This window comes from Symphalangus syndactylus, chromosome 3, assembly GCF_028878055.3.
Source record: "Symphalangus syndactylus isolate Jambi chromosome 3, NHGRI_mSymSyn1-v2.1_pri, whole genome shotgun sequence".
NCBI lineage: Eukaryota > Metazoa > Chordata > Mammalia > Primates > Hylobatidae > Symphalangus > Symphalangus syndactylus.
Genome location: NC_072425.2, coordinates 151,095,655 through 151,110,701, shown reverse-complemented (window position 1 = coordinate 151,110,701; position 15,047 = coordinate 151,095,655). Strand labels below are relative to the sequence as shown.

General features: G+C 56.0%; 1 protein-coding gene and 1 long non-coding RNA gene across 7 annotated transcripts in view; one reads left to right on the top strand and one right to left on the bottom strand.

Moving 5' to 3' along the window:
• The window catches only part of LOC134736142 (uncharacterized), a 35,871-nt gene extending 25,462 nt beyond the window's left edge, over nucleotides 1–10,409 (bottom strand). For 5 of the 6 annotated variants that reach the window (XR_010119911.1, XM_063635689.1, XM_063635688.1 and 2 more), the window contains exon 1: nucleotides 10,195–10,409. Coding sequence is in view for 4 of the 6 variants with exons in the window: in XM_063635689.1 (XP_063491759.1) it covers nucleotides 10,195–10,348 (154 nt within the window). In the remaining 2 variants the exon portion in view is untranslated. The remainder of the gene's footprint in view (nucleotides 1–10,194) is intronic. The other variant, XR_010119912.1, reaches the window with a different exon arrangement.
• Nucleotides 3,922–7,614, top strand: LOC134736143 (uncharacterized). Its single transcript, XR_010119913.1, has 2 exons — nucleotides 3,922–5,692; nucleotides 6,277–7,614. It is a non-coding gene; the product is annotated as an uncharacterized lncRNA (long non-coding RNA).
• Nucleotides 10,410–15,047: the final 4,638 nt, after the last annotated feature.

Sequence of the window (15,047 nt, the reverse complement as noted above, 5' to 3'; positions counted from 1 at the left end):
GACATGGAGTGCCTTGCACAGAGCACTGGACCCCCAAGTGTCTGTGGAGTGGAATGCCGAGGGGCAGTAGGCGGGTAGTGGTTCCCTCCAGGAGGTGATGCTGAGCCCCCTGGACACCAGGAACCACAGGGCCTCCCAGCAGGCAAGGGACACTGAGGGCCCCTCCTCTGGGCTGACACAGACCCTCAGCAGAAGACACGGCTTAAGGAGCAACACATGGCTGGGTTTTGGCCGCCTTGGCTGGGGCCTCAGAGCCGTGCATAAACTGCAGACTTGGGGGATGATGCAGCTCAGAGCTTGCTTTGGTGTCTGGAGTAACGAAGGCTCGTGTTCTCTCTCATGCAGGCCTCTAAGAGTGTGTGCATGCAGGCACGTGCCGCTGTGGGTGACTGCACAGCATGTGTGCTGTGTGGAAAGAGAGGCTGCGGGTGCCCTTTCCCAGGCGTGCAGCATCATTGAGGCACTGGTCATAGGCAACATTTGCGCATTTCTGTTCTTGACACTGGGTTGCATACACAGTCCTGTCTACACAGAGTCAAGGTCCAGGAACCCACCAGCATTCTAGAGCCTTGAAGAGTGCTGTCCGCTCCCTGCCTGCCCCACATTGCACCTAGGCAGACGGCAGTCTGAGCTCGCTCTCCCTTCTCCCTCTCTCCAGGCTAGAGGAACGGAGCTCACACAGCACTGACCCCTGCCTGGCCTCTCTAAGCAGTTGCCAGACCCCCTGTAGCTGGATGACCACTGGACTGGGGAGGGGGTCTCGGCCAATGGTGGTGGGCAGGTGGGATCAGCTGAATGAGTCCCAGGAGAAGCCAAGTGCAGAAGCTGGCACTTCTTGTTTCCTATTGCCACCCAGCAGAGAAAGGCCTTCTTGAGAAGAAGTCACATTTTTTGGAAGAGTGGCTGAGCAGAGAAGAAACAAGGCACAGGGGCTGGGGCCATTCCCCAAGATAGGCCCAGACTGTGCCTGTGGCCACGTGCTCATGAGAGTGTGCCCACCTGGGTCGTGTGAGGCAGGGGCTGGGGTGGGGAGGCAGTTAGACTTGTGAAGTATGCACAGTGGGTAGCTGTACACCAACCCACGTGAAGAGAGTGTAGGCCGGAGTTTCCAGGGACGTTTCTGGCCTCACTCCTGCTTGCACGTATGCACGGTACGCATGTGTACATGCAGAATAAGAGCATGTGCACGTATGCACGGTACGCATGTGTACATGCAGAATAAGAGCATGTGCATGTATGCACGGTATGCATGTGTACATGCCAGAATAAGAGCATGTGCACGTATGCACGGTACGCATGTGTACATGCAGAATAAGAGCATGTGCATGTATGCACGGTACGCATGTGTACATGCAGAATAAGAGCATGTGCATGTATGCACGGTACGCATGTGTACATGCAGAATAAGAGCATGTGCATGTATGCACGGTATGCATGTGTACATGCCAGAATAAGAGCATGTGCACCCTGTCTGTGTCAGTGTGTCCCTGCTGCACACACATACACCCCACGTGCCTTCATCTCTGCACTTTCAGAGGTACCCACCTCTGGGCCCAAGCTCTAAATTAGCAGACACACACACACACGGCATTCATGGTCTCCAGACTCCTCTACATTTGAAAACAGACAAGGGGAAAAAAAGGGCCAAGAGACAAGATGAGCTAAAAATAGCCAAATATAAGCTCTTCAGATCAGAAAGCTCCGTGTTTTAGTGACTCACCAGTTTTCCAGACTGAACATGCACGCACGCATGCACACACACGCAAACACAAACACCGACATCCCGCCAAGTCACGCCCGCATTGCCGAAGATGCCCTGGGTCCCACGCACCCTGTGCTCTGTTCTCACAAGGTAAAACCACCCTCCAAAAGTGGTGATTCTCTGGTCTCTGCTGAATGCTCTCTTGCTGAGCTTGGAAGGCACGAACTATTCCCCAGCTCCCTGCAAACACACATGCACATTCATCTCCGCCTTCTCAGCCTCTTCTGATTTGTCTGTATTTCCTAACCCCAGCCCCACTCCGCTTTGTAATGGTTGGCAGAAGAGAATGGTCTTTCTGTCCTACTAAGGGTTATGCTGCATTTTTCAGGGGGCCCTGACGCCAGAGAGGTCACACAGCTCTCTGAGCAGCATCTCCGGAGCTGGCCCTTGTGCTTAGGGAGAGGAGACAGCTCCGGACACCATGCAAGATTTATGAATGTGTTTTGTTAATTGCATTAGCGGCTCTGTGGGAGGATGGTGTGTGCTTTGGCCTTAAACAAGGTGAGCTCGAAAGCGGCAATGGGAGAGGGGACAAGACCAAGGCCGTGTGTATGGCACCTGCCATCCTGGGCTGCATGGTCCCCCTCGCCCTCTGTTCCCCACACTCTTGCTGCAGCGAGGGCTCTGTCCCTGCCCGCCTGAGCTCCTGAGCTCTCTTGTCTACGTTGCTGCCCAGACCGGCCTTCCCCTCCTTGGCTCTTTGAGTCGAGAGAGGCCAGTCTGGCAGTCATCTTTGATAACTCTATTTCTCTTCTTCTTTCTCTCTTCCTCTTTCTCCCTCATTCGTATCTGTTCTCTTTCTCTTTCCCTTTAAATCCTTCCCTCCGTCTTCACCCACCTTCACCTCTGTCTTTGTGAAATCTAAATCTGCTTTACTCTAAGCGTTTCCATAACTCAGGCACCACAGGCCCTCAGGTGCCCCCAGCCCTGCTCCCACACCCCCACGGTTTCCCAGCAGATCTGCCTGCCGCGGCTGTGCTCTGCCGGCCTCTGTGTGCTCTGCCGGCGTCTGGGGCTCCCGCTCCCTGGGGGTCAGCTGGGCATCACGTTCCTGCACCTTTTCAGAAGGTGACACAGTGTAGGCTTGCAAGGGTGAATGTGGCAGCCAGAGAGGATTCACCTGAAATCCGAAGGCAGTCCGAGGGAGGGGCTCAACGAGCCCTGGGTCTAGGCCATGTAGTGTGTCTGAAGTGCTGATGAGCTCTTCCAGAAGGTGGGCCCCAGGCCACGGTACCCATCTCACTCGGGGCTGCCCTCCTGCATGGCAACCCTGGCATCTTACTTCCTCTTCTCAGCCCCTTTGCGCCCTGTCTGGGCTGGGCCTTGGCCACGGACACGGTTGGGGGCTCGGGCTCTGCACCCAGGCTGCTCCAGCTCACACTCTCTGGCTACGGGAGTTCATGCCGCTGCGCCTTCATCTCTTCAGCTGTCAAAGGGAATAATAATAATACCTACGTTGTGGGGTCCTTTGCCATCTACAGAGCTTGAAAACAGTGTCTGACAAGCACTTCATAAATGTTAGATATTGGTACGTGACCCAAGTCAGCCTGCCCAGCCTTTCTCTGTCTCCTTTTCCCCTCGGAAACACAGGGATGAGAAACTCTATTTCCTTCCTAAGGGAGTTTCTGGGGATCAGAGCTGAGGGGCAGGCGCCAGCCCTACCTTCCCTGCCCGTCTCACCTAGTCTTTGCCCATGCGGACACTTGTCTCTGGCCCCACCTTCTGTCCCCCCACTGCCTGTGAGTCCTCTTCAGAGCTCTGGCCCAGCCTGAGCTGGACATGGGTGGAGAGGAGACTATATTTAGCCCCAGACAGAAGCAGCAGCTGCACAACTGCCTCTCCGAGCTTGCCTGTCCACGGGAGGTTCAGCTAAGGGGGGTGAGGCTGGTGGGGGAGGGCAGGAAGGCTGGCCCAGCCAGGGGCCCTGAGAACCCCAGCTTCCTCTCACCCCTCCCAGGAAAGGAGCCCTTTATGTCCCAGGACGAGTTGCCCTCCCCTCCTGCCCCCAGCGTCTTAATCCCCAGTGATTTAGCAGCTGAGCTGTGGAGGCTGCAAAGTGGGGCAGGAGGGGAGGATCAAAGGGAATCCACAGAGAGGGGAGGAACCAGAGCCCAGCCTAAGGCTGGTCCGCCTGGTCCTTGCCACACTGGGAACTCTTCTTGTCCCTGAGAACTCAGGCTTCCAAGCTGCAGGCTCTCAGACAGGGAATTTTTAGTCCTGCTCTGTTTTCAGGCATTCACGTCACCAGACAAGCTGAGCACATCCACCTGTGCTTTCTGGTAGCTCTGCGTCTGCATAGAAAGCAATGGGCTTCCCAAAGGTGCTGGGCAGTCGTGGGGTTCAATACAAACTGCATTTGATTGGGACTTGGGGTTTGGCTGGACTGCCTTGATTTTCCCAGGGTGATCAGTCTTTAACACGAAACGAAAAAGGTCCTAAATGTCAACATTGAATTACAAAGTCATTCTTGCAATTCTTGCATCGGGGTTTCCCTAACGATGGCAATTCTCATGACTGCTGGAGACCAGGCAGGAGTGGGCATGGAAAGAGAAGTGCTGTGCAGACCAACAAATTAATCACGTGTGTGTTTGCACCTGTGATTACGCCCAGGCACTGATCCAGGATCTAAGGATACCTTAGGTGAAGAAATAGACTAGAGCCCTATCCTTGAGGAACTTACGTTCTAGAGCATAGAAGCTCTTTCATGTTGCAAAATATATGCTCTTAAATCTAGGAAACAATCCAATGCTTTCATGTCTCTGAATGCTGCTAAGGTGCCTAGCAGCTCATTCCTAAAATCTGATTTCTCCCCAGCCTAGACTCTTGTTGCTTCAAGGAAATGATTCTCAATCTCTTCCATGTTGTACATCTCTTTGTACATCAATTAAAGCTGTGAACCCTTTTTCAGAAAAACGTTCAGAACACAGAAACATTCACAAACCTGCCTGCCATTTGAGGGACTATGAGCTCCAGGAGGCTCACACAGGACTGTGGCTTTAGAAGACCTGTCTTAAGTGTGGGAGGCAGCTGCCGCCTGTGCTGCCGGCTCACACCGCATTTCCCAGCAGGAGCTATGCAGCTGAATTTCAATCACAGTGCGCCACCACTGTGGATTAGAGGGAGCTGGCCACTGTTGAAAATTTGAACTAAAAAAATGTTTAAATTCTACCAAACTGTAGACAAACCCATTTGCAAAATTCCTAACAAGTTATCATCTTCGTGTGGTCCCAGATGAGCTCTGACCTTGGCCAGGTCCCTTCCTTGCTTTGGGTCTCAGCTTTCAGGTTTGTGAAATGAGGGGGCGGAGGGAGCAGCGCTGAGGTCCCTTCCAGCTCTGCAGTGCCTCGAATTCTAAGTTGCTGGTGCGTCTTTTACTGAGGGGCAACCGGGAGAAAGTGCAGCCTCAGGTGCTGGCCTTTCCTGGGAAGAGCTCCCGGACGCCTTCTGCCGGGCCCACGCCTCCGCCCAGCAACTACCGACCGCTCTCCCCTCTGCGGCGCGGGATGCCGGCCTGGCTCCAGGATGAAGCAGAGGCTGCCGCGGCGCCGGCCGGTTACGGCTTTAGAACTCTCAGTTCCACGGGGGAGGGCGCAGCACGGCCCAACACCCCACGCGGAGGAGAAGTGGGGCTTTTCCGTGCGAGTGTGCGGGTGTGCCAGGCCCGTGTCTGGGAAGGGGTGCTGAGGGCCACGCTGCTCGGAGGAGACCCGCCCCTGCACCGCGCCCTGCACCCCGCCCCCTGCCCCGCTCCCCCGCTGGGAGGGAGGAGAAGAGCAGAGAAGGCAAACCGCGTGCAGCGAGGCGGGGGTGCGGGGGCGCGGGGAGAATGCGGTTAAGGCCAGTGTCGCTCTCAAGGGGCAGCCCTGGTGTCACCCCCACCCCCTCCCACGCTGAAGCCTTCCCGCTGAGCTGTGGCATCAGCACAAACCGGTGGGCCCAGGATTGGGTTTTCCGCTTGGCGGTGGCGGTGGGGGTGGGGGTGCGGGGTGGGGGTGGGGGTGCGGGGTGGGGGTGGGGGTGCGGGGTGGGGGTGCGGGTGGGGGGTGCGGGGTGGGGGTGGGGGTGCGGGGTGGCGGTGGGGGTGCGGGGTGGGGGTGGGGGTGCGGGGTGGGGGTGCGGGTGGGGGGTGCGGGGTGGGGTGGGGGTGCGGGCGGGGGTGCGGGTGGGGGTGGCGGTGGGGTGCGGGGTGGGGGTGGGGTGGGGGTGGGGGCGGGGGTGGGGGTGCGGGTGGGGGTGGCGGTGGAGTGGGGGTGCGGGGTGGGGGTGGGGGTGGCGGTGGGGGTGGGGTGGGGTGGGGGTGGGGGTGCGGGGTGGGGGTGGGGGTGCGGGTGGGGGTGGCGGTGGGGTGAGGTGGGGGTGGGGGTGCGGGGTGGGGGCGGGGGTGAGGTGGGGGTGGGGGTGCGGGGTGGGGGCGGGGGTGCAGTACTAGAGATTGCAGCCTCCGAAGGATCAGATCTGTTAACTCCAAGTCCCTCCTTTGAAATCCATGCCACCTTTTCCTTCTTCTTTCCCAGGACCGCGTCAGCACCTCCAGGCCAGAATTTAAATGTTATTATCGGCAATTGATCTGCTTGGGACTGAGGTTTCGGGTCTTCTGCGGAATTGGGAGGAGCGTGGATGGAGAAGGAGGTGCTGCACTGTGGCACAGACTCGGCCGGGGCTGCCTGGCTCTGAGCAGGCTCGTGGGACGGCCCTGTAAGAACCCCACTGCAAGAAGGGCACAGAAGCACCTGAGTTGGCGTCTCAGCAGGGACCCCCCCCAGGAAATGGCCTTCTACAGTTGGTACACAAGCTCTTTACACACTTAGCCATCGCTATACACAGTCCACGCTTGTGCACCCACACCCACAAGCTTATGCTCATGTGCACATTTTTTTTTTTTTTTTTTTTTTGAGACAGAGTTTCGCTCTTGTCGCCCAGGCTGGAGTGCAATGGCGCCATCTCAGCTCACTGCAACCTCCGCCTCCTGGGTTCAAGAGATTCTCCTCCCTCAGCCTCTCGAGTAACTGGGATTAGAGGCGTGCGCCACCACACCTGGCTAATTTTTGTATTTTTGGTATAGATGGAGTTTTGCCACATTGGCCAGGCTGGTCTCGAACTCCTGACCTCAAGTGACCCGCCCGCCTTGGCTTCCCAAAGTGCTGGGGTTACAGGCGTGAGCCACCAAGCCCGGCCTCACAGGCGGATTCTTGAATCTGTGTGTATAATGCTTCTCTTACAGTCATCCAGCAAACATGTACGGACCCTGCTCACGTTTCCACATAACCATCCTTGTCTTCCTTTTCTATCCTTCGGGTCCGCGCATTTGCTATCCATACATGTTACCAGACACAGTTTGCTGGAACATATGATATGCCCTTTCCTAGCACATCCATATAAACACACACAATGGATCTACATATGTACAGGCCTAAAAACAGAATACACATCCTACATGACATGTACAAATGTGCACACAGAAACAACAGCCTTCACACCGTCTGCACGTGTGGGCCATGCCCAGGTCCCAGGCACACAGGCCAGGTGACAGTCCACTTCCTCACACAATAGCCTGCTCTCTTTTCCTCACTCCTTCCTCAAGCAGCTGTCCGTGGGGGAGAACCTCTGCCCCTAGCCACCGCCCTGTCTCTTCATTCTGAGTTGAGCATGGGAAACCGTGTGATGCAGGGAAGGATGGTGATACCAGGCCTCTGGGAGCCTGGGCTGTCAGCTTAACTGGCTTCATAACACGCTATTTTGCTCATTTATTTTCGTATACCTTCACATGCCTTGTGAGGCCTTCCAGAAATAGATGTTCAAATCCTACCTCAGTTTCCTCATCCATAAAATGGATTAAAATACTATCTGCCTTATCTCCATTATGGCAATGTTGTGGGAATACAATTCAACATCTAAGAAAGCAGACTGCAAAGTGTAAGATGCATGATGCTATAGGCTATCAGGGTGTGTCAAGAGCAGCGTTTTCCTGCTGTGAATCAGGCCTGTGCCGGTCGGTCTTGCTGAGGCCCTAGCCCAGGGCTTCATGAATCGCAGTAGAAAACTTACCCGCTCCTTTCCCCGCCAGTGTCACCCTCATCTTCACTTTTGTCTGTCCCAGACATATGGCTACAGAGCCGACGGCTTGGGGAGGGCTAAGAGGGCCTTGGCACTGAGCGGAGCATCTGCCCTGGGCACGTGGGCACACAGAGGCTTGGCTCCCAGGCTTTTCTGAGGGCTTGCACCTGGGAAAGCTCCTCTCTGCTCCTGGGCACTGGGGCTGTGCCAAGCAGCTGAGTCCAAACAAGAGACCCTGTGGTGTGGTGAATTTCACAGACCAGCCGGGGCTGGTTCCTGCACCTGTGTTACCCTGGGTAGGCATAGGGCTGTCAGAGGAAACCCCCAATAGCACCTACATATCTATGATGGGCAGAGGAAGACCACATTTTTGTCTAGTCCAGAGACCTCAATGCTTCAAGCCATGGTGGCTGGTACGGGTTAGGGTAGCCCTGGAGGAGGGGAGGCAGGAAGCTGGGGCCAGTGCCAGCCTCGGAGGGAGGCCAGCAGTTGGCACAGCGCTGGCTATGTCCAGCAGGAGCATGTGAGAGGTGAAGGCACCATTCTGCAGGAGGGCTGGCTGGCCTTGGGGCTTAGAACAGGCTCCAACTCAGCGCAGAGCCTTTATTCCTTTAGCTCAGCATGAACAAACCCAGGGTGGTGCTTCTCTCCCTCAGTTTTATTCCTCCCCGGAGTGGTATTCAGAGAAGAAATCCCACTGGGACACCTGGTACTTGGTACTGCAGATGAGCATTTCTGGACATGCTAGGTGGAGGGGAGAGGCTGAGGCTGGGGGTCCCAGGACCCTGGGTTCCCGTAAAACCTCAGGGCTCCCTGAAGTGAACGTGGGAACAAGCATGGATGGGTGGAAGAGGGCCTCTGTGAAGCCTATCCCCTGTCAGGCCCTGCTCTCTGCAGAGGTGACTGTGGGTGACCCCCTCCCTCCTCCAGCTCTGCAGCAGCTCCCGGTTTCCAGCAGGGCTGGCCAGGAAGCCGTGGCCAAGAGGGAGATGGGTAGACAGGGCCCAGAAGTCAGACCAGTCGGGGGTGGAGCCTGCAAACTCTGCAAAGCTCTAGCCTGGCTCCACCCCTTGCCTGCCTGAAGCTCAAAAGGATGACATCACCCAGACTGAGGGCTCCAGCCTAGATGGGCTTCATTAGCAGGGAAAGCCGGCACCTGCAGGGCTCAAGGACTTCCCGGGTTTGCCGGAGGCAGTCCTCTGCTCCTCTCCTGAATCTGGTTCTGCTTTAGGGGTCTCTGCTCTGAGTCTTGGAGGCAGCACCTGGCTATTCGGGCTTCCAAGTCTGGGGCTATGTTTCTTCTACCAGAGACCAATCTCTCGGGCACCAGCATAAGCACTCTTTCCTTCCACCCTGCCAAATGCTGCTTTTCCTTGCCAGCACTGGCTGCAGCTCCATTTTTCTGAGGCTCCATGGAGAAAGATTAGATCACTGATTCTAACCAGGCAGAGTCAGCCCACAGCAAACCTAATGTCCCCCTCCCTGTGGGCTCATGTACCCTCCCCACCCCCCAAACCCTACTGGGTGCTTGTGTTGCCTGCTTGCAAAGCATATGCTTGGCTGCTTGCTTGGTGTCTGCTGTTTATCCGTCTCTTCCTACTGAACTTCTGTTTCTTCTTGGCCCATCTGGCTCCTGTGGTGCCTGTCTTTTGCTCGGATTGCGCCTGCAATCGACACTGTACTCCCCACCCGCTTCCCCTCTACCCTCTTCCCTCCCAGGGCTTGCCTCATGTCCACTTTGGGCCACTGGCAGGCACCCCGACCTTGGGTGTGGGACCAGCGAGGACTGCCCCAGGCACAGTGGAGAGCCTGATGTCGGGGTGTCCCTGTAGTGTTCTGAGGATGTCGTTTGTGGAGGGGCTTGAGGGAGTGTGGAGGGCAGTGTGGAAGTTGCCTTTGGACTGGGGCGAAGGCTAGGTCCTGGTGGAAACCTCCCTCTCCCCAGCCCTTCTGAGCTTCTTGGGATGGGGGCACCACTCACACAGACTGTTGTAGAGTGATGGGAAAATGGCCTGTGGGTAGCAGCTGGAGAGAATGAGGTCAAGGAAGCCCCAAGGCTCCTCTGACCCAAAAACCAGGGTCCACTCAGATCCTTTCCACTCAGAGGAGGCTATGGCAGTCTGGTGGCTTGGGTGGTGGCAAGGGGCTGCAGATGCTTACATCCAGGCAGCCAGGGGTGGAGAGAGGTCTGGGCACGGCAGCTGTGCCAGCAGTGCTGCCGGGGATCTGTCCCCACCCCGCCTCGTCCCAGCCTCTTGGCGCTGGTTCCCCTGCAGCCCAGACGTTTCTCCCCCTCTTGCCCCTCCCACAGCGTGCACACCCCTGCACACGCTCCCACCCGGGGAAGCGCTGAGCACACTGCAGCGGTTCACACTCACCCTCCAACGCAGCCTGCTTCCTTCCGGGCGTGATGTGGCAGCGCGTGGCTTCCCTGGGATTCACGAGGCCCCGGGACGCAGAGGGAGCAGGTGGGCGGAGCCTGGAGGAGGATGGAGGAGAAGAACTGGAGCCCCGACGAGGCAGGGCCGCCATTCGTCTGCCTCTCTGGACCAGGGTTGCTCCTCCAGGCTAAGGCCGGCTGCCGAGGAGGCTGTGCTGGGCCTGGAGTCAACAAGGATGCACGTGCTGGGGGCCATCAGCTGCTGCTCCCGTAGAAGCATCTGCTCCCACCAAACCCACAGGGCTTGGCTGCCAGGCCTTGCTGTGTGCCCACTCTGTGGCTCTGTTCTTTGTCTCTGTTGTTCCATCTGCCTGCTCCACCGGCTGCCTGGCTCAGCTCCTCTCGGCCTCTTTATTTCTCTCGGCATCTTCTTCCTGCTCCTGGTTTCTGCCCAGCCTTCTCCCTGTCTCTGTCCAACCACATTCATGCCCTGGTCTCCGAGACCTTCTTTCCTCCTCTGCCCCATCAGCCATGCCTCTGTGTGCTTCTCCGCATCTCCCCCATGTTCCTTCTCCTGCTGTCTCTCTTGCTGCCTCTCATGCATATTCAGTAGCTCCTTGAAAACCCACCTAGCTTATTCTGCATGTTAAATGTCTAGATCTGCTTCAGGCATGAGACTTCTTAGCCTCTAGCTCTAGGATGCCGCCTCAGATCACAGTCTGTACTAATTGTGTAGAGGATGTTGGTGAGCCCACCTACCTTCCACCCAAGCATGGCTCACTCTACAACTTCTCCTCTTCTGACTTGAAACAAGGCAGCCCCAAGGTGTGTCAGGCCCACAGCACAAGCCATGGCACACAGGAGGACGAGGACAAGGACGTCTCCCCTTAAAGAAACCCGAGGGCTTCAGTCCTGGAAATAAACGTAGGATCCAAAGTGTCTTCATCCTTTGGTGCTTTTACCGTCCTTTTTTCATCCGCTGTATTATCCCCTTACAAGTCTGTGGGAGGGGTATCAACGAAGCAGCTGCGGTGTTCAGACTAGAAGACGCTCCACCAGTGCTGCCCGGCATTTGAGGAACAGAGCTGGCATCAGAAACTTGGCTTCTGAATTTTCAACCCTTGTCTGTGGCAGGTGAATGAACAGAAAGAGTCTGGAAAAACGCAGAAAGTGGCAACTGAGGGACAAGAGGACTGAGAAGCAGAGCAGGACCTTGGCTCAGCCCCCAGGGGAGGGTACAGAGATGAGGGAGACGGGGGAAGGCAGGAGAGGGCATGAGTGGCAGGCATCCGGCACCTTCTGCCACCTGCTTCCACCAGCCTTCAGGAAGAGAGGACTGGGGTGCCTGCCCTCACAGGTGGACTCACATGTCATGTCATTCCCCAAGCACCTGTGGCTTCTCCATCTCCTTTCTCTGCCCAGTTATCTGGCCTCATGCTTTCTTCTCTGCTCCCATCTTCTCTCTCCTTCCCACCTGCAGATCACCTGCCTGCCTCTCCCCCTTATCCTGGGGGCCCAGCCCTTTCCTCTGCCCCAGTCCCCTCCCGTCTTTCTCATCCACTGACCTCTCTATGCTCCCCACCTGCCTCCTCCTAAGCCCCACCTGGCATTTGTCTTCTCACTGCCAAAGGAGCCCGTGTAGGCTAGAGGGAGCCAGGAGCAGGGTGGTCGCAGTTCTCCTCCACAGCTCCTGACCCTGGTCTGAGCCCCCAGGGAGCTCCCACGCACCTCTCCCTTATGAACACTGGGGGCGCTGTAAGCTCCGCCCCCACCCCACGCATACCTGTGGCAGGCTTGCTTTCCAGCCGTGGCAGACTCACCAGGGGCCTCATTCTGGGACACTTTGGCAGCTGTGGGGTCGACACACCTCTTCTTCTGCAGGGAGGGCTCCCGACACTTCCGTCCCCTACCTGCAAAGCCAGGCTCCATCTCACACACGCCGCAGCCAGCCTCCATCACACACACGCCACAGCCAGCCTCCATCAAACACACACCACAGCCAGCCTCTATTACACACACACCACAGCCAGCCTCCATTACACACACGCCACGGCCAGCCACCATTAAACACACGCCACAGCCAGCCTCCATCAAACACACGCCACAGCCAGCCTCCATCAAACACACGCCACGACCAGCCTCCATCAAACACACGCCACGGCCAGCCTCCATCACACACACGCCACGGCCAGCCTCCATCACACACGTGCCACGGCCAGCCTCCATCACACACGCGCCACGGCCAGCCTCCATCACACACACGCCACGGCCAACCTCCATCACACACACGCGCCACGGCCAGCCTCCATCAGACACGCGCCACGGCCAGCCTCCATCAGACACGCGCCACGGCCAGCCTCCATCACACACGTGCCACGGCCAGCCTCCATCAGACACGCGCCACGGCCAGCCTCCATCACACACGCGCCACGGCCAGCCTCCATCACACGTGCGCCACGGCCAGCCTCCATTAAACACGCGCCACAGCCAGCCTGGAGAGTCCGTTTCTGTCTCCCTGGCGTGGCTTGTCCTGCACCGCCAGCTGCTTCCTAGTTTTTACTTGAGGCTTCTGGGACATTGTCCTAATTTTTTCTTCATTTTTCTTTGTATTTGTCCAGGAAAAAAAAAGTCAACCCTAAGAAACCCTTGAAACCACACTATGTGTTTTAAACCCTTGATCCCACCACAGAGATTCTAACGTTGGCCTGGGCCACTTTGCCCGGTCCCCAGGTCGGGAGTGAGCAGCAGGTGCCCTTGGCTCTCTTTTAGCTGTTCTCCTTCCCCTTCTTCTGTGGACCCCCCTCTTGTTGTGTCTGAAGCCCTGAGCTCTGTGCAGTATAAGGAGTCCAGGAGAGAGCTTGAGATGTGAGCCTCCCAGAACACCAGGTGCAGGGGATGTGACACGGTGCGGGGAGAGAACTCAGTGGGGAGAAGCAGTTTCTCCCTCTAATTTCATGTAGAAGCCAAAAGAGCTCGGTTAAGTCCCAGCTTAGTTCAGCTGGGTCCAGCTGTGAGGCTTTGGGCCCGTCACTAAATCTCCCTGAGCTTCAAGTTCTTATCTGTAAAGAAGGAGCAATAATAGCCCTGTCCTGCGGGATGGTTGAGGAGATTAAATGAGAAACTATAGGTGCAAGCCCTTCGTAAATTATAAAGAGCTCTAGAGAAGTTATTATTTATGGAGCAGATGTGGAGTATTTAGGCATCAAGACTAAAGGAAGAGAGGATATGGCAAGCAGCATTTACTCTCTAAGAGGTTTAGGAGGGAATTCTGACAGAGAACTCAGGAGCATGAAGACTGCTCGAAGCCCAGAGGCCTCAGGAGAGGGGAAGGCACAGCTCCACTGCCCCACACCCTCCATCTGCTGTGAGTGCCGTCGTTTGCTTGTACAGACACTGCTGGCATGTTACAGCCCTCGCATTGAGACTCTTGCGTTGGGGTACGGACATGCAGGAGCCAGATTGGCACATCCAGGTGCAAAGCTGAGGTCCCCACAGGAGAGAGCATGGGTGGTGAGTTTGTGAAGTGGAGTGCTGATGTCTGGAGCAGCTTGACTTCCTCCCTGGATGAGAAGACAGAAGACAGGCTCAACACTCAAAGACAGACACCAAAAACATGATGTCACTATAGAATTAACAACTGAAGTAGGTAAAAGAAACTTTAAAACATTAAAAGGCATTAAAAAAATCCTTTATTTTGTCCCCCCTGCATGAGGGCAGTGGGCTGCCTTTAAAGCTCCCATCTGTGCTGGATCCTTCTGGAACTGTTAAGTTCCTCTTGGACAAGGACCTTGTCATTTTGGATTACATTTCTGCGCAGTGCCTTGCAGACATATCCACTTAATAGATATTACTTGACCGAGTGATTGGAAAAGAGCAGAACAAAGAGAGAGAGAAATGAGAGGTGAGCTGTTTTTATGTAAGCCATTGTGTAGGAGACTTGAGCATTCCAGCTTCGGTGCTGATTGAGGCACAATTTAAATTTGACTTCTTGCCTGAAAAGAAAAGAAGTCATAACACCAACAAACCAACTGCCTTGTACTCTTTCTATTTTGGCAGGGTCTGGATAGGATAGAGACATTGGGCTGTTGGGGTTGGAAGGCATGTCAGTAGGGGCAGGGTGGTGTGGAATACATTTAAGGAAGTTCCAGAGCTCAGAGAAGCAATTTAGAGAATCTGAGTGGACTAGTTGGCCCAAGTACTACAGAAGAGGAAACTGAGGCCCCAAAAGGCAAACTGTCATATTCCAACCCACCTTGCTTGTTGGTGGCAGAAATGGAAACAGAACTTAAGTCTTCTGACTCCCGATCCTGAGCCCGTCCAATGACTGCAAACTACCTCCCAGGAATTTATCTCAAAGAGGGACATAGCACCCAAACCAGGCTGAGCCTGAGTTCTGCTTCTTGCCTGGAGACGAAAAGTCAGATGGAGACGGAGAGTCCATCCCACAGAATGATAATAGCCTCTTGGGGTGTGTGCTCCCCCAACCCTACCTTCCCCACGATCCTGGCAAGGGCTGCGGATGTCAGAGCTTCCCCTGGGGAACTGGAGATCAGAGAGGAAAGTTTGGAGAGGGTTCACCCTGCAATGGGGCCAGGCCTGGAACCGAGACCCCATCTGCAGGCTTTCCTGATGGCCCCTCCTTGGCACTCAGCATCGGTGGGAATCCCACCGTCTCCTTTCCTGCCTGCACTTGGAGGAAGAGATGGGCTGAGAGCCTTGTTCTGGCTTCTGGCTCTGACTCCTGCTCTCCTGCTTGGACTGAGCCAAGAGGGTGAGAAGAATGGGAAAAGAGAAATAAAAATAGCTGCAAGATGAAAGATGCCCATCTGCTGTGTGGGTGAGGGAGCCCTA